Raw genomic sequence first — 20,344 nt, forward strand, 5'->3', positions numbered from 1 at the left:
AGAGCACCCAAATAAGGTAGGGGGTGGGAAGGGGGAAGGGAGGAGGAGGGAGGGGAAGGAAGGAAGAGGGAGGGCAAGGAGGGGGAAGGGGAAGGCGGTGAAAAGGGAGAGGAGAAAAAAAAAAAAAAAAAAAAAAAAAAAAGGGGGGGGGAGAAATGGGGACACCTAGAAGCTAATATCTATCCGTGTGTAATGATAGCCAGTCAAAATAGAAACATCGGGTATGAGGGCATCGATTCGGAAAACCAAGACATAATCTATGTAGCCTCAGTACGGGATGTCAAACCTGAGCACACATAATTAACAATGATGGGAGAATGGTTACAGGGGACACTGAAAAGGCAACCGTGCTTAATGCTTTCTTCTCCTCAGTCTTTACACGACAAAAGGAGGGGTACACTGACCATGACTGTATGGTTAGCAGTACTTCACTGGACTTGCCGCTATGGCTAACAGAGGGTGAAATCAGGGAAAGGCTGGATAAAATTAACACAAGTAAATCACCAGGCCCGGATGGCGTATACCCAAGACTACTGAAAGAACTCAGTAAGGTTATATCTAGACCACTATTCCTGATCATTGCTGACAGTATTATGACAGAAACTGTGCAAGGTGACTGGAGAAAGGCTAACATGATACCGATATTAAAAAAAGGGCAGAGGCATATCCTGGGAAATTATAGGCCGGTCAGCATGACCTCAGTAGTATGTAAACTTCGGGAAGGGATGATAAGGGACTACTTCCAAGAGTTTGCTAAAGACAATAATATCATCAGCAGTAATCAGCATGGGTTTACAAAAGGGCGTTTGTGTCAAACCAATCTGTTAACATTCTTTGAGGAGGTTAGCTGTGAGCTAGACAGGGGGAGACCTTTGGATGTGATGTACCTAGGTTTCGCTAAGGTGTTTGATACAGTTCCCCACAAACGCTTAATTTTTAAAATAAGGTCCATAGGTATCGACCACAAGGTTTGCTCTTGGATATGGAACTGGATAAAGGGGCATGTCCAAACGGTGGTAATAAATAACGTATACTCAGACTGATCTGGGATGGTAAGTGGGTGTCCCCCAAGGCTCAGTCCTGGGACCAATTTTGTTCAATTTATTCATAAATAGCATCGAGGATGGGGTCATTAGCTCGATCTCAGTATTTGCAGATGACACAAAATTGAGCAGGTTATTAACTTGACATCTTGGGGCAGAAATCTTACAGAATGACCTGAACAAAATAACAAAGTGGGCAACTACATGGCAAATGAGGTTTAATGTGGATAAGTGCAAGGTATTGCACTTAGGGACTAATAGCATACAAGCACAATACACGCTAGGGGGGAACCTCTGGGGGAATCAAAAATGGAGAAAGATCTGGGAGATTTAGTAGAAGATAGACTTAGCAATAGCATGCAATGTCAAGCTGCAGCTGCCAAAGCCGGCAGAATATTAGCATGCATAAGGAAGGGGATGTATTCCAGAGATAAAACTATAGTCCTACCACTTTATAAAACACTGGTCTGACTGCATGTGGAGTATTCTGTCCAGTTCTGTTCGCCAGTCCTCAGAAGGGATGTGTTGGAGCTGGAGAGAGTCCAGAGAAGGGCAAGTAAACTAATTAGGGGATTGGAGGACCTTAATTACGAAGAGCGTTTAGAAGCGCTTGATTTATTCTCCCTGGAGAAGAGACGCCTGAGAGGGGATATGATAGCAATTTACAAATACCTCAACGGTGATCTGAGCATAGAAAAAAAAGTATTCAATCGCAAGGAATGCATGAGGACACAAGGCCATACAATGTGTTTAGAGGAGAAGCGTTTTAACCCCAGGCTACGCAGGGGGTTCTTTACAGTAAGGTCTACAAGACTGTGGAGTTCTCTGCCACAAATGGTAGCAACTGCGGGGAGTATGACTACGTTTAACCGCCTTAGCGGTATCCCCGAGCGTGACTCGGGGTAGGAATTTTCTGCTATTAGCGGTATCCCCGAGTCACGCTTGGGGTCAATGGGCAGAGCGTGCAGACAGCGCAGCGGAGCTTCTCTTACCTTATCCTGGCGATCCAGCGATGAGCTCTCATTGCTGTGACCACCAGTGAGATCTCCGCCGCTCGTCTGTCGGTAGGAGGACTTCCTAGTTCCGTTCCCTGCAGCAGCAATGCTGCATGGGAGCGGAACTAGGGAGGGAAATTCAAAATAAAAAAAAAAAACGTTGCACAAAACACATAACACATTTTATATTATATATATGCATATATATATATATATATATATATATATATATATATATATATATATACCTATATACACATACACATACACATATATATATATATATATATATATATATATATATATATATATATATATATATATAAAATTATATTATTGATTCGATTATAATTCATGCGTTATATATATATATATATATATATATATATATATATATATATACACACACATATATATATATATCTATATACACACACATATATATATATATATATATATATATATATATATATATATATACACACATATATATATATATATAATATATAATGCATGAATTATAATCTAATCAATAATATAATTTTATTATATATATTATATATTAAATAATAAAATAATATTATTGATTCGATTATAATTCACTTGTTTGTTTTTCAAATTTATCACATCTGGGATGTCTACTAGAGACTTGTTTTGGTCAGGTTTAAGTCAGTAATTACTAAGAATTGTAGGCCTATAATACATAACGCCAAATTTCCATGAAAAGAATTGTACCGCTTTTGGAACAGAATTCCTGACAGAATCATACCGCCAGGGAGGTTAAAAGACTCTTGGTCATATATCTCAAGGATCAAAACATTCAGGGGTATGAGAAATGATTACGGCCAAACACACCTACACAGGTTGAACTGGATGGACTATTGTCTTTATTCAACCTCAACTACTCAACTACTGTAGCTATGTAACTATGTAAGAAGGAAAATCCATGCACCTTCTCCTGAACTCCCTCCTGAACCTTCCTCTGTTGACACAGTCCAAGAAAGACTTCATTTTCCTCAGTGAACAAGAAAAAATTACTGAATAACATCAAAAGCACTTTTTGTTTTTTTGCAAAAAGTTAATCAATTGTCTTTAACATACTGCAAATCATACACATTTCAGTATTTTTTTTTTTTTTTTTGTGAATGTTAGAAGTATGTTATGTTTAAAAAAAATTACATTGTGAAATGTTTGTTGTTTTTACTTTCTACTGCTATATTTGACCTACTCCACATTTTTTTATAGCCTCGTTGTAGCATTCTCTTATCAGTAGCAGCTTAAAACCATATAACTGACAGCTTTTTATTAAGCAAGAAAATCAATTTAGCCTATTGGTTTGACCTTCCAAAAGAGTCCCAGCTTCTCATGTGGCCGCTTGAGAAAAGTATTTGCCCACCTTTGCTATAGAGCAGTGATGGCGAACCTTGGCGCCTTGGATGTTTTGTTACTACATTTCCATTGATGCTCAACTACACTACAGAGTGCATGAGTATCATGGGAAATGTAGTTCCAAAACATCTAGGGTGCCAAGGTTCGCCATTAATGCTATATAGGCACAGTATATGACAGTATTTATGATGATTATGATGATTCGTTAGGCCTGTTAACAGAGTATATTTAGCTTACATGTTTTTCATGTTTGATCTAATGAATGTTAGGTTGCAGAGAACATGAGACTTTCTCACTGTTCTATGAACATCACAGATCAGCTCAGAAGAGAGGCATCTGCTCTAGAAGTGAGATATGGTAAGAAAAAGATCTCCACTTATGGCTACTGCTGCACTGCACAAGTTGTGTGCAGAGATGACTGGTTACACGTACTTTAACCAAAATTTTAGATGGCTAATATTAAGAGCTTCAGTTATGGATGATTTGACCGTAGAAACTTAGAATGGATTCCTTTTCAGTCTATTTAATGTATTAAAATTGCTATACAGTACCTTTATTTGTGTTCCTATCATTTACCTTTAAAATCATGTGTTTTAAATGACCCTTTTAGGGTCATTGTACATAAATAAACACTTTAAGTAGATCAAAGGTCAAAACACTTTTTTTTTTAAATTTTGGATAGAGATTCCAGACATAACAGTGAGGGGAAATCTTCCAAAGTGAAATAAACACCTTCTTAGACACTTCTAAAAGGGTGTTTCTCTTGGTCACGGAATTTATTATCCCCATTGGAAGAATCCCCCTCCAATAAGGACACCTGATTTCATTTTTAGTCCATTGACAGTAATTACCAATAGGGATGAACGTGGGTAGGAACACACATGGGTTTGGTTAACAGGGGTTCAGCTGAACATATCAAAAGTTCAGATGCTGAATCCAAATGCAATTGTAATCAAATCAATTTTCTTAATTTTTTAAAGGCTAATGGCCAGGAGTTTGACAAAAAAAAAAAAATGCATTGAGAGCTGGGCACTGCCCCAGGGGACATGCACCAATGAAAAAAAAAATGTTTTTTAAAAGTAAAAATTACTGTTTGGCAGGGAGCAGTGAATTTAAATACTAATAAAAATTCAACTCTAAAAATGCACAATTCCTTAAAAAAAAACCTGGTCACCTCACAGGTCGCCTTCCATAGGGAAGCTGCGGACCTGTTCTAATAGGAGCGACACAAGTCGCTCTGACTTAGAAAAAGGGTCGGAGCTTCTTTGGGGCGACCCGGAGCGACCGTCATAGACTTCAATGTTATGAAGTCCGTGCCGGCCGCTCCGAGGTCGCGGCGCGCTGCTCGCACCGCAACCTCGGAGGTCGCCCCCCCAAGTCGGATCGCCCCAGTGTGAATGGGGCCTAACCCTGCCTGTGAAGTGGTTCTTTTCTACTGTGTAAACAAACTACTAGAGCAAAAAAGCCATAAAATATTCTGTTAATTCACATGTCCCTGCAAGCCTCCTTTATATTTGAGTAATGCAACGGAGACCCCTAAAATACATACTAGATCCTTATCAAGGACTCGATAATTTAAAGTGTTACTAAACCCACAACAGTAAAATCAGTCTGTATATGCAGTAAAGCACACTTGTTATACTCACTGTGGAACCTAAGGGGCTAATCCTCTGCATTGTGTAAAAAGGCAGTTTGATTCTGTATGCACAGATCCTCCCCTTCTTGCATTGTTCCCAAAACATGTCAAGATAAGACAGAGTTACTGTAGTCAGGGTGCACATGCTCAGTTTGGTGTGTATTGCTAGAGAGTTTTTTTTTTCTTTGGAGAGTTAATGTGATCAGCACATGGCCAATCAGCACTGTCCAGACAGAGGGTCATGGGTCCTGCATCCTGATAGGACAGCCAGTGCAGTATGAAAGCTTCTCCTACAAGCTCTAACCAGGCACTTTTAGAATTCACAAGACTGCTATATACTGCTGATGAGAAAAGGCATTTAGCAGTTTATATGTACTAAATGATTGTATTTCCATGTTCTGTGCACTGTGGGAGACCAGATATAGTGAATGCAGGCTCCTGGGTTTAGTAACACTTTAAAGGAAAAAACTCTGACCCACCCACTCAGTCTAAACTCCTGCTGCTAATAAAAGCTCTCCAGAGCTGCAATTTGATTTACATATATGGGGACAGGCAGGGGTGTGGTCTATTTTGACAACAAAAAAAAGAGAAGGGCACACCGACCTAGCGCTATTCCATTAAAAACATTTATCAAATAATAAAACGTGACACACATGATACTTACAAGCGCACGTAGTAAATACGCATGTCAAAACACAATGTTGACAAGTCGCCTCAAGGACTGCTGGACTACTCCAACAGTGCAAGGAGACCAGATGGTGTCTGTGATGGCTATCTGACGCATTTCAAGGGAGAACCCTCTTCCTCAGAGTCAGAGGCTTTCTTGGACGTGATCTATTGTGTAAGAGATGCCACCACCAGCCACCCCTTTGTATACACACAACCCCTATTTGAGTTGCTTCACGTAAATAGATGCCAAACATGTTAAGACCTAAAATCACATGTGCCAAGGAAAAGGCAAAAAACTACAGCAAAAATTTTCCATATGGGATGCTTTAAAATCCTTTACAACTCATCAGTTAAAAGTTAAAAGTAGTTATTGACCCTAAAATTATTTCTCTCCCTCCTGCACGTGCAGTTATATTTGGTATATGTGGCACAATTGTGGTCCTACACATTTACGTTCATGTGTGCATGTACACAGAGGCTTTTTAAAAATATTTACTTTACTTAACGTTTTTTTTTTTAAACTTTTTGCTACCCCAAGGTTGCTGTTAAATTCTCTATGTAATATCATAGTGTAGGTGATGGGTTCTTTTTAAAGGAGACATTAGGGGTCCGTTAAAGGGCTTGAAGATGAATACCTCCAGGTTCTTTCTTCACAGGGAAGATCAGCAAATGTATGGGCACCCATTATGATGGTACCGGGGGGCAGGTATTCCAGAACACATGGCAAGGGAAAAAGGTGGAGCAGTAGCCCATCATTATACATATGGTATAGAAGTGTTAAAGTGCCTTTACATCCACTGAAGTCACTTCTGCAAAAAAGCAAACAGCTTACTGAAAAATATAAACAAACTATAGTAGACGGGGGTCTGTTTACATGTCAAAGCTGCTGCGGACATAGTACTTACATCTGTGGCAGTGAAAAGGTTTAAAGTGCATCTATGCCTAGATTAAGCACTTTAAAAGTAGACCTCACTGACATCTATAGTTATAGGAATTGTGGAGAAAATTAGCTTCAGGTTGGGTTCACTCTAGTGCAATGTTAGACATTGCATGTGATTCGCACCGCACTGCTATGCAGATCACATGCGATGTCTGTGCGATGCAAATTCAGTCATACAGAGTGTATGGCTGAATTTGCATCGCATTTACACCAGAAATGTGCAGGATCGTTTTTCTGGCCCGCACTGGAATCGGATCACATAGGTGTTGATTCCTGCACCATTTGACCATTTGCACTGCGATCTGAAAACTGATCTGGGGGTGTCATTAACTTTTCAGGTGACATGCTATGCGGGAACCAGCACTGGAATTGTGCTCATTCCCACATCGCATTAAACTTCAAAACACAGTTCCTCTCCCTTTTTTTTCTCTTGCACCATACTCTTACATAGTTACATAGTTAGTCAGGTTGAAAAAAGACCATCTGGCCCAACTAATAAAAAAAAAAAACAGTAATGAAAACCGAAATATACAATCCCATATGCACAATCCAATACTCGCAGTTGATTCAGTGAAAGGCGAAAAACCCCAGCAAAGCATGATCCAATTTGCTACAGCGGGGGAAAAAAATTCCTTCCTGATCCCCCGAGAGGCAATCAGATATTCCCTGGATCAACTTTACCTATAAATATTATTACCCACTTATATTAACTCCACCCAGGAAAGAATCCAGGCCTTTTTAAAAGCAATCTAGTGAGCTGGCCAGAACCACCTCTGAAGGGAGTCTATTCCACATTTTCACAGCTCTTACAGTGAAGAAACCTTTCCGTATTTAGACACAAAATCTGTTTTCCTCTAGACGTAAAGAGTGCCCCCTCGTACTCTGTGTTGACCCTAAACTGAACAACTCAACACCAAGTTCACTATATGGACCCCTTATGTATTTATACATGTTGATCATATCCCCCCTTAATCTCCTTTTCTCAAGAGAGAATAAATTCAGTTCCTCTAATCTTTTCTTATAGCTGAGCTCCTCCATGCCTCTTATCAGTTTGGTTGCCCTTATCTGCACTTTCTCCAGTTCCCCGATATCCTTTTTAAGAACTGGTGCCCAAAACTGAACTGCATATTCCAGATGAGGTCTTACTAATGATTTGCACAGGGGCAAAATTATATCTCTCTCCCTGGAGTCCATGCCTCTGTTAATACAAGAAAGGACTTTGCTTGCTTTGGAAACCGCAGCTTGGAATTGCATGCTATTATTAAGCCTATGATCTACCAGAACACCCAGATCCTTCTCCGCTATGGATTTCCCCAGTTCTACTCCACCTAGTATGTATAATGCATGCATATTCTCCCCCCCCCCCTCCCCCTCCAGGTGCATAACTTTACATTTATCAACATTAAACCTCATTTGCCACATAGTTGCCCCATGAAACAGTGCATTGAGGTCAGCTTGTAAGTTGGAGAAATATTGACAGCAGCCTGCCAGTCATTTACTGTAAACAAACACCAAGTGCTTGTAAAATGTTAGAAACTGTTTGAACTGGACTTTAAAGTATCTGTTGTGATCTTTAAGGAGGAATTACCTTACAGAATATTAAGCTAGAGAGGTCAGTGAGGGCTTGTTTTAAAGAGTAACTCCACTTTTGTTAAGAAAAAAACATTCCCCTCTGGGTGATCTATGTACATTGCAGGTATTTTTAACAAATTTTGTTGCAGATTCCTACCTCTTTTATTTTGAAGGAACAGCTGTTTGTCTGTGCCCATGTGCTGAGGGAATCTGTATGGGAGTGGTTTTATAATTATTAATCAGCTGCTACACCTGCAGGGCTCTAATGAGGCAAGCTGCAGGGTCTGCATTCCAATTAGATGTTATTTCCCTTTAGGAGTATCTCACCAAAACTGACATTTTTGTTTCAGGGGATACTCAAAATCTGATTTGTATCTTTGTACAGGCTTTCTGGGAAAATCAGTGAGGCAATCACACAAGCAAGAAATTACATATCTGGGGGGCATTCTCTGTACAGAACTCTTCCAGGTAGCTGTATTGCATTGCATTTTACAAGAAATTACAGCACTGCAGGTTGAAAGGGAAAAGTATATATTAGTGACATAAGTGTGTATATATAGAGTATATAGATATAGATATATATAGTATATAACAATTGCTTTAGAGTATGTAAGCAGCCTAATTGGGCAGTATTATAAGAGGGAGAGACAAGACAAGGCAGGTTTTAAGTAAAGGATTAAAGAGACATGCTGTATATCATGTAAACCTTAGTAGGCTACATTTTAACAGGGAGAGACAGGGCACTTATTTATACAGAAATTAAAATTTTAGTGGATTATGTGAGAGACACAAAGCAGAAATGTTGTAGGGAATCTTACAAATTCACATCTAAGCTCATATATGACACATAAAAACAAATGAAATATTGTGTCTACACTACATAGACCACCTTTCAGCTGTTGGTAGTAGACCACATACTGCACATCATGTAAGCCTTTTTATTAGACAACATATTAAGAAAAATAGACTAGGCATTTTGATTCAGAAATAGGCACAAAGCAAAAATATTACAGGGACCACTGCATATCATGTAAGTCTTTTTAGTACACGATATTTAAACAGTGACAGACATGGAACTTTTTTATCCAAAGTAAAAATTACAGTGAAATATGTCAAAGAGACAAAGCAAAAATGTACAGAGACAAGATGTGAATCATGTAAATCTTTAAAGTAGGCTGTTTTTGAAGGGGGGGGGGTACAGATATCTAAGACCAGAAATACAATTACAATACGCTATACCAGAGACACAAAGCAGAAAATATTACAGAAACAAGCTGCACATCATGTAAGCCTTTTTAGTAGGCTCCAATTTAAGACGGAGCGATAAGGAATATTTAATCTGCAAATAAAAACTGCAGTGGATTATGGCAGATATAAAGCATACAAATTACAGAGATACACTGTACATCATGAAAGTATTTTTAATAGGCTGAATTTGAACATGAAGAGATGGGGCACTTTTGATCCAGAAATAAAAACTACGGTTGATCATGTCAGTGAAACAAAGCAGGAATATTACAGAGACAACCGGTATATCACATATGTCTCAGGTGTGAATGGGGAGCAGAGGTTGTCTTTGAGGCGTATGAGTGCTGCCAGCATTGCTGCAGAGGTTTTTAAGGAAAGTTTATTTATATTGGCATATCACTGTGGATTTAGATTAATTATTATTAGCATGGCACATTGATTGTTTTTTTTCTAAGCCTTTTTAGTAGGTTGCATTTGAACAGTGAGAGACAATGCGCATTTTTAAATCCAAAAATAGAAGTTACAATGAATTATGTCAGAGACATAAAGCGGAAAAAATTCAGAGACATGCTTCACATCATGTAAGACATTTTAGTAGGCCACATTTGAACAGGGAGAGACAAGATCCTTTAATATCAAGAGAAATAAAATCTACAGTGGATTTTGTCAGAATCACAAAGCAAACATATTACATAGACATGCAGCACATCACATGTGCCTTTTTAGAAAACCCCATTTGAACAGAAAAGATAAGGCACTTTTTATCCAGAAATAAAAAAAATGCAGGATTATGTCAGAGACACAAAGCAGACATTTTACAGAGAAACACTGCAAATCATGTAAGCCATTTTATTAGGCTGTACTTAAAGAGTTAGAGACAAGGATTTTTTTGATCCAGAAATAAAAATTACAGTGAATTCTGTCAGAAACACAACCCAGAAATATTACAGAGACACACTTGCATCATGTATGCCCTTTTAGGAGTCTGCATTTGAAAAGGGAGTGATGAGGACATTTTTATCTGGAAATACAAATTACTGTAAATTATGTCAGTAACTGCACAAGCATAGCATAAATATTTTAGAGATGCATTGCATATCATTACCAAATACAGAATATCCCCTAGTGTCCCTGTTTTACTTTAAAATGTATTAAAATTATAAATTACATAGTCCAGGCCCTAGGCAAAGTTTTAGTGTTTTCTGAAAACTGCCAAGCTCCAGTTGCCAGTTCATGAGAGCTTGAGGTATTTGTACAGTACAGTAGGGTTAGGGTGTACAGTAGGGCTAGGTGTATCAACCCAATAAAGTTAATTCGGAGCAGTTGCCTGCCCAATCAAAGCATCTTGAACAGCTATTATGCTGCTCACATGCTAAGTTGATTCATCCTCCAGCCTGTAGTTTCCTGTTTCCAACAGGCTGTGGATTCTCACAGAACTAGACTGGAACCAAATTTTGACTTGGCTGGTGGCTTCCTTTTTTCACAGGTAATTGTCTTGGTGTTTCTTTTTGGATCAATGTAGGTTTTTGTTTCAACCTAGTACCTCTTCAGTCTTGTTAGCAGGGTTAGGGGTTCTGCTAATTTATTTGGGGACTTTAAGCTTGTGAGGGGGATTCATAGACCATGATCGACCATCATCATGTGATTCCCCAGTAGCACTAAGAGGAGCTGTAGTGTTGAAGAACAGTAGTTACAGTCATCATGGCTTTGCAGACCAGGTGTCCCTCATGCAGATGTGTCTTTAGGCTATTTTTAAATGTCTGGCTAAGAATGTTCTGTGACAGACCAAATCAGGACAGGGGCTTTTAGAGGTGACTGCAGTATAGCCTTTTGCCTACTGACTATTGGCCCTCAATTTTGAGGGGGCTCTATTCTTTGGGAGGTGTGTGCCTGGGGAATCTTTGGAGTGGTTTTGCTTCAGATTCGGGGTCCATGTCTCCCTGAAAATGTACAGACTCTTGGCACCTAAGACCTGGATTCAGATTTGGGGCTTCTGTGCCCAAGCCAGAAATTACTGCTTTAACCCCCCCCCCTAGACTCAGAGACTGTAAGCAGATGATTATAATCAGCTTCACACAACCTGATGCTGGTGTCTCCTGCTTTTATGTGTAATCTTTTTATTAAGGTGTCTTTCTCTTATTTTATAATTCCTAATTTTGTGCCTCCTATGTGTGAATCCCCATTGGTAATTGAGTCAACTATTGTTTCTGTCTGTCTGCTAGTATTGTGTCTACCTCACCTTGTTACCAAACTATTGTGGAATGTTTATTCATTAATGTTAATGTTAGCTGTTTATTAGATGTTCTGATGATATTACTGTCTACAGTTTGCTTAGGATAATGTGATCAAGCTCTTACCTGATTTTGTGTGGTTTTTATTCTGTGTGAATTTACAATAAACAGTTCCAATTTGAACCTAAGCTAGTGTTGTCTAGTTCTTGGGTGCAATTCTCAACTATAATACCTGGTTCCTGGTTCCAGAGAGGAGGAAGTTGTATCCTGGGGGAGGCACCCAGGCTGGGGTTCAGGCGGTCTGTCACATGTTCCATACCTCCATTAGCCTTTGAATAGTTGTATGATGCTAGAATGTGCTTTATTCCCTTTGATTTAAGGAAAGCTCTCAAACTATTTTGAAAAAAATTGCAGACCCTTGTTGGTAATAATTTCTAGGTTGTAGTCTCCACCTTGAGAACCATTCCTCCAGGGCTGTGATGACATTTTTAGTGGTCATCATGACTCTTGCTGTGGCCCCCTCTGGACAATTGGACTACAAATCATGATCTTCCAAATTATATCTTTGATGTTTTGGTGCTGCTCAGATTTCTTCATATACAGTATATCTAATTACCCTGTATCCCTTGGTCCTATTTGGGAATATCTGATTTGTAATGAAGCAGTTGTTTTCATCTAATTTTTGCTACTGAGTAAGATTGATTCACAGTTCCTAACTAAAGTTTCTATTTTGTATATAAATACTGCAGCACTACTAGTAGAACTCCTCTAAAGTGACAATACTTACACCATTGTGTCTGAAAATAAGGTCACATAAGTGTAACTTTGTCACTCTACTCCAATAGCTTAAGATATGTGCAGCATAAGGGAGACGGACTGTGAATGTCAGATCAAATGCCACCGCCACATTCAACTCAAAGGCTTACCAGAGGTATAGACCCCAAAGTATAGAGGTCAATACAAGCATGAGCATGGTACATTCCCCATACAGGATTCACAAATAGATCATAGCTACCACTTCTACTTACAATACTGCACCAAAGCAAATATATCCACAAAACAAAAACAACACACTCAATAATGCATATCATCCAGGGTATAAAAATGCTTCCCTGGGAGGTGAGATGGTATTTCATAAGTCTTTTAAAAATTCATATAAAACAAGATACTATACTTACCTGATTTGTGCTATGGTATTGCAAATAGCCCTCCCTTACCTTCTCTTCTGTGTTCCCCCTCTCGTGCTCTCCACACCCTCTATGGATATGAACATATTTGGTCTATGACCATGGCCATATTTGGTCAGCAATATCACCACCACCTGCCCCATGGCTGGAAAAACTCTATTAGAGATTTCTAAGCACTAAAATAGGCCTTAACAAAATACCAGGGATACCAGATCAATCTCCTACTTAAAATCCTAGTTGGCTGCTTATGGTTTAAATTTTTCTTGACTAAGACAGAAAGCCTTGAACACAGAGGGTTAGTTTGACAGTCAGACAACAGGCATTTTTAGAAGGAGGTCACCAAAGCTACCTGCAATATTCATCTCTTAAAAAAAGTTTTTTTAAAACCTTCTTAATTAGAAGAACACAATTTACCATTGTCCTCATTCCTGGCTTACTTTATTCAAGCAAATGGCAGCACATTTTTTTTCCAGTTCACTCTACTTTTTCTGGTGATTAACTTTTTTCCCTCAAACAGGATGTACATTTTTTTGCTTTTGCTTTTGTCCGCTTTGTAAATTATTCTCTGTTGTACTGAGATGTAAAGCAATATACGCAATAAAAATTTTCTTTATGACATTCAAAATGATATACCTTTTAAACATGTAAAACTCAACGATGTAATAGAAAAAAAACTTTGCTGAATCCAGTGATATATTTGTTTTAAATTTCTTTGATCTTTCTTAAAAAGAAATATATGAAAGGGAATGCAGAATGAGATTCTGCTATAACTGATAACTTCAGATTTAATGTTTGTAGGTTCATTAGTTGGCCAAGTCTTAGAAAATCAGACCTAACTGTAATGAGAACAAATGGTTTTTAAGGCAGCCACTTTTCCATTCAGTTTAGTTGTTTTGATTAGCAAGCATTTTTAATTTCTTTCACCTATATAAAGTCTAGCTCCAAAGGAGTGCTACTAGATAAATGCTGATGGTTTTCAGGTTCAGTATAGTAGGATTTCTTGGGATTTCTCGGACAGATATTTATATGTTACATAAAGTACATGCCTTTTTCTCCTTCACATGCAAATGCAATCCATTCCATTCGGGAGTCAATGCCTGGATAATTGTCTGGCCTGTATGACTTAGACACAGTTACAGTAAATAATTTGAGTAGGAAGCTGGTTTCAGATCACTTAATTTACTAAGTGCAAGTTAATTCAGCCAGAGAATAGAAAAGCAGAGCAAACAACTGTTTCCACAGAACAGTTGTCAGCTTTGTCATTTTTGTTGGTGATTATTAGAACTAAGGCATTAGCTTCATTTTGGCAGTACACATATGGTATATGTTGGTCAGTTTGGAGCTTTGCTACACTGGCCTCATACAGCAAGTAACAAATCAACTTTTGCAGCAATCCAAATGTTTTTCATGTGTCTCACGAGGGAATGATTGGATGTTTCCTGTGCCAGATATAATTAAAATGACCATAAATATTTACAGGCAGTTATAGATCAATAATAGCTTACAGTGACATATTGTTTAGTAACAGAGACAAAATGAGGACTAGATTTCAGATTCAAGTCTGTGGTTTCTTTCAGTTTAATTTACATAGTTATATTGACAGTATATTATTTGCTGTGATCAGGTTAATTGATTAAAATTGGGCAATCACTTTGCAACTGATATATTATTTCAATTGTAAGAGAGGGGTTAATTTATTGACAAGAAGCATTGAAAGAAATCATATAAACATCTTGAGGGCTTAAGTGAAGTTCTCAGGAACTCATATATTACATAAATTATTTAGGGGTTTAATAGTCTGATAATCTAAAATATGTTAAATGTTATATTAAAGCTAGAAGCAGGTCTCTTTACTATCCCTGTTTTTCTAGGGATTTTCTAATCTAATGCCATAAAATCGGGTCTGTATACATATATATATATATATATATATATATATATATATATATATATATATATATATATATCAAGGCTTGGGATACCTGGAAAGAAGTGTATGGGTACTGAATTAAATACTACTTAATTTGATGTAGTGTTAGTCAGCTGTTCTAACCATGAAAAAAGGTGGCATTATGATTATTTTTGTTATTCCTGCATAAGTGGTAAATACAATAAAAAATAGATACAAAAAGATCTGACATTTTAGAAAAGAAGGGAACTGAAAGTGAAATAAAGCAGACTGCTGCTTTAGCCGGAGGCTGATGTATACTTATGTTGTGCTTTCACTTCCACTTTTAAAAGCAGGAAAATACTATTTTATTCACACGCAATTTACATTTTCTGAATTAAAATATTTTACCCTGCACTCCGACACATCTGCTTTTGGTACTGCCTGTGCCAATGATTATAATTTTATGAAGAGGTAAATATCACGCTTTAATCTAAAAATAGATACTTCAATCAACATATTCTGCAATACATACAAATCTATAAATGAACACTTTTAAAACATGTAATATGGCATGGTAAGACTAATCTTATTTTTCTTTCTTTTTTTTGTTACAGTTCATCGCCTTTGCTTCCTTGTTCTTCATCTTGGTATCTATAACTACGTTTTGCCTGGAGACCCATGAAGCTTTTAATTCCATCATCAATAAAACTGAGACAGTAAATAATGGCACAGAAACTGTTTCATTAATTGAGATTGAAACTGACCCTGCCTTGACATATGTTGAAGGAGTTTGTGTGGTATGGTTTACATTTGAATTTTTAGTACGTGTCACTTTCTGCCCTGACAAACTTGAATTCGTTAGAAATCTATTGAACATAATAGATTTTGTGGCCATTTTGCCATTTTACCTGGAGGTGGGACTCAGTGGACTGTCCTCCAAAGCTGCTAAGGATGTACTAGGGTTTCTCAGGGTTGTGAGATTTGTCCGCATCCTTCGAATTTTTAAACTGACCAGACATTTTGTAGGACTGAGAGTGCTTGGGCACACTCTTCGAGCTAGCACTAATGAATTTTTGCTTCTCATAATATTTTTGGCTCTAGGAGTCTTAATATTTGCCACAATGATCTATTATGCTGAGAGAATAGGTGCCAGCCCAAATGATCCATCAGCAAGCAAACATACACAGTTTAAAAATATTCCTATTGGGTTCTGGTGGGCTGTGGTTACTATGACAACATTGGGATATGGTGACATGTATCCTCAAACTTGGTCAGGGATGTTGGTAGGTGCACTATGTGCTTTGGCTGGAGTTCTTACAATTGCGATGCCTGTTCCAGTCATTGTAAACAACTTTGGAATGTACTACTCCCTTGCTATGGCAAAGCAGAAGCTTCCAAGAAAAAGAAAAAAATATATCCCACATGGACCTCAGGCTGGTTCCCCCACTTTCTGCAAGATGGATCTTAACATTGGATGTAACAGCACACAGGTGGATGCATGCCTTGGGAAAGATAACCGAATGATGGAACACAACATGTCAGGTATAGTAGAAGTTATATAACCTAAAGTAATAACAAAAAAAACAATTTTATGATCAAAATAAACCTCTGTCAGGTTTTTATAAATGTCTGTGTTCACATTGAGGAGATTCCTTCTTACTTCCTGCTGTTACAGGTTGAAAGTGAGAAGAAATATAGTTAACTTTATCAATGAAGACAGGATTAAAAATAGAAAGTGTAACACTCTAACAGTGATTTATTTAAAATGATTCTCTTTTTTTTTTTTAATGACTTCATGCTAAGGAAATCATAATTATTTTCTATGAAATTGATAACTAATTAGCTATTTAACCAATTGCTAATTAGCTGATTTAACTAATTTTACAGCAATTTGTGGTTGAATTTGTGCAGTGTTCCATGTCAGCAACAAGCTACTTATAGTGATCTGTAGCAGTGACAAATTGTTTGAAAGTGACACATCACCAGTGACTATAGTGATTAAATGATTAAATCACTCGCTAAATTTTTTTCTAAATGCTGGCATTAGCAATTTGTAGCAGTAATTCATCTTTACTACAAAATCCCTCATATGACATGTTTCTAAAACTGAGCTGTAGGCAGATAAAAACACCAATTCAGGCAGGTAAATGCAGATTTAAAAATCAACTAATTTAGGTAATTGACTTTGACTTGGTATCAGCCAATCCTCTATACAGCAGAGCTCGTACTGTTAGAGGGAAAAGCACTTACAGTCAAATTAATGTTCTGCCATACTCTTTTGCTAACAAGGATGCCTGTTTCCACTTCATGGTCTAATCACAGGCAGGGAAGGGATGAGATTTTGTTGTATTGTTTGCCTGCAGTGGAAAAAAATCATCTCTCCAGACTGGTGGTAATGTGTGATAGAGTGGTGTAAACCTAAACCTCAGGAATTAAAGTATAACTAAAAACAAAAATTTTATTTTTTTTTAGTTTAGGATGGAGTGTAGAGGGATTAGCATCCCTGTCTGATTTTTATTGCCATCTGTGACCCCATTAGGAAGATTCATCCTGTTTATTTGTCCGGTTTACCGTCATCATTGAAAGTAAAAGTAAAAGAACATCCCAAATTTTGGGTTGTTCAATAGAGAAGTAATAAAGGTGAAACCTTCCAATGGGAACACTTGTTCTTGTTACCCTGGGGGCCCCAAGGGATTCCCTTAATTTGTAGGGTTTCCTCTCACCTCCTGTTTTGGCTATGGAACAGGATGTAAAGGTAAATCTTCCCAATTGGACACAGATGGCATAAAAACACTGACCAGGGTTATAATTCTCACTTACTCTATCCAAAATTCTAAAAAAAAGAAAAAAAAAAGAAAAAAAAAGTTTTGCCTATATTTCTACTTTAACAAACAGAAATACACATGGTAAAACAGCTCTTATGATTGTATTTTGTTTGTGTAGTTTTCTGTATTTAATATACTGTATAAAGATATACTTTACTGTATAAATCTGAATAAAGTAAAATATACTCTGTAATATGCTGGGATTATTTTTTCAGGAAGTACTTTTCACATTTTCACTTAGCTCAGTAAATTGTATCCATTTCAATAACTCAACGACGTGCAAAGGAAATTCATATGTTCTTAAAATACTGTGGATGTAATTCTGTGTTCAGGTTAACAAAGGTTCATCTGGCTAAGTTATAAATGTACACCTTAGTAAATAATCTTTAATTAATATTTATATTTATTATATTTGTAAGGCTAATCGGTAAGTAGGAAAACATGGACCACTTAGGCTAAAGTGGACTTCTCTATAAGTTCATCAGAATAAGGAGATTTCAAATTTACTTTACCCCTACCTCCAACAAGGGATGAGCCCAGTATCTCTCAGTGCTTGTCTGGTACTTTGTCTGGGGAGCAGTAGCTTTTATTTGGTTCCTTTATTGTTAATAGGCCATAAAGCCATAAAGCGTAGCCCAGTGCATGTTGCTTTGTGGGCTAACATAAAAGCATATAAGGGTTGCCATCGATCTATGGAGAAGTCATGCCATATGGTTAGAGTCGTACATTGGAAGTTTTTAGAAAAATAAAATGTATTGACCAGGGTGTAGGTGGCCTGTCCTATTCTACGCATCAGGATTAGATAGCGACCTTGGGGGTCCACAAAGGAATGGTGGAGTTGGAACTGTAGGCTATTTTTAATCGCTACCAAGATGCCATTTTTCTTTTTGGGGCCCAAAGCAAGGAAGAGTTGACCGTATCCTTTAAGTTTGAGTGGTGAAGTTTTGGTTGAGACAAAGCGTGTCTCTTGTATAAAGAGAGTTTTGGTTGAGGCAAAGTGTGTCTCTTGTATGTGGGCTTGTTGCTTTGACGTTTCTTTTTGCAGAGGGGCTGTTTAAGCCTCTGACATTCAACGATACAGTCTTAATTGGCATATTGGGAGTCGAGTAGAACCATAAGGCTGGGCAGTCGGTATCTGAGGGTAAGGGACAGGAATTGTGAGAGCAATTTAAAAGTAAATTCACTGAAAGAAAAGACTGTAGCTATGGTCTACAGAGGAAGGCCGGATATTCGATGAGTTCAGTTTTGAGATGATCTTGGTGAGAGGCTGGTGAGCGCAAGGTTATAGAACAAGTAAAAAAGAAGAGCTCTTTGGTAAGTGAGCTCGATGTGCAGTAACTACTGCTGTTAACAACACGGGAGAAAAGAGAGAAAATTCTCAACAATAGCCATCACAGATGGATCCGCACGAACAAAAGTTGGCTTTGCAGGATAACCCACTACTACCCAGCAAGGTAGTGAGGTGGATGATGAAGGAAAATCATATTTTTTAACCACTTAAGCCCCGGAAGATTTTACCCCCTTCCTGACCAGGGCCTATTTTGCGATTTGGCACTGCTTGACTTTAACGGACAATTGCGCGATCGTGCGACGCTGTACCTAAACAAATTTGACGTCCTTTTTTCCCCAAACAGAGCTTTCTTTTGGTGGTATTTGATCACCTGTGCGATTTTTTGATCATGCGCTATAAACAAAAAAAGAGCGACAATTTTGCAAAAATAACAATATTTAGTAGAACCGTGTGATCTCCATTTTTACACAGGGGAGAATGACAGGCGGCTTTGTTTACATTAGCCGCCTGCCTTTCTCCCTTCACGGCGAACGATTGAGAGTGACCGGCGGACATCGGGTCCACCGGTCACACGCACTGACTTGTTAGGGAACGAGCCAGGGCGGGAGTGCGCCTCAGCGGGCGCGCGCTCACCCACTATTGACTCACAAGCTAGTGACAGGCTAGTGATGTAGCGGTACGTCACTTTGCCTGGCCGGGGCTGACCGCCGCAGTATATGTACTTGCAGCGGTTGGCAACCGGTTAAGGCATGCTGAAGGGACCAGTCAGTGTCCATTTGAGACAATGAGGGGTTGTTAGAGACTGTGGTTTCTTCAGGGATGAGGCGCCAGTCTCTCAAGAGTTTGAGACCTCCAGCCAGTGACCTTACATTGTAAGTCTTGCTTTGATAGGTTATCAGTAATTTAACAGGAAAGCCCCATTTGTAGGGGATGTGGTGGTACTGTAGTGATTTTGTGATGGTGTCCAATTGTCGCCGGGTACCCATTGTTGTTTTCGAGACATCAGCATACAGTTTGACTGCTGTCAATGGTTCTCGGAGGGGAGGTGTATGTTTTGCTGCAATCATCACTTATGCGGGCTAGAACATGTAAGAGCAGTAAGGATGTGGAATTCTCTTCCACAAGCAGTCATATCAGCAGGGAGCATCGATAGTTTCAAAAAACTATTAGATGGGCACCTTAAAGACCACAACATACAAGGTTATACAATATACGGTTAACAGAAAACACACACGCACATCATAGGTTGAACTGGATGGACTGATGTCTTTTTTCGACCTCACTAACTATGTAACTATGTAACATCTCTGGGTTTTGATTTAGGAAGGTGAGGTGGTTTTGGAATTCTATGTGCCTGATCTATTTCTAGATCACGGTCAATTAGCTCTGGTGCAATGGACCGCATCAGAGCCTGCAGATATTGAGTC

The 20,344-nt window shown here is 38.3% G+C and overlaps 1 protein-coding gene across 5 annotated transcripts in view; it reads left to right on the forward strand.

Moving 5' to 3' along the window:
• KCNC2 (potassium voltage-gated channel subfamily C member 2) overlaps positions 1-20,344 on the forward strand; it is a 423,709-nt gene that overhangs the window by 385,416 nt on the left and 17,949 nt on the right. For all 5 annotated transcript variants that reach the window (XR_014225173.1, XM_082254728.1, XM_082254726.1 and 2 more), the window contains exon 3: positions 15,416-16,343. Coding sequence is in view for 4 of the 5 variants with exons in the window: in XM_082254728.1 (XP_082110854.1) it covers positions 15,416-16,343 (928 nt within the window). In the remaining variant the exon portion in view is untranslated. The remainder of the gene's footprint in view (positions 1-15,415; positions 16,344-20,344) is intronic.

The sequence above is a fragment of the Pelophylax lessonae genome, assembly GCF_965119305.1.
Source record: "Pelophylax lessonae genome assembly, chromosome: 4".
Classification (NCBI taxonomy): domain Eukaryota; kingdom Metazoa; phylum Chordata; class Amphibia; order Anura; family Ranidae; genus Pelophylax; species Pelophylax lessonae.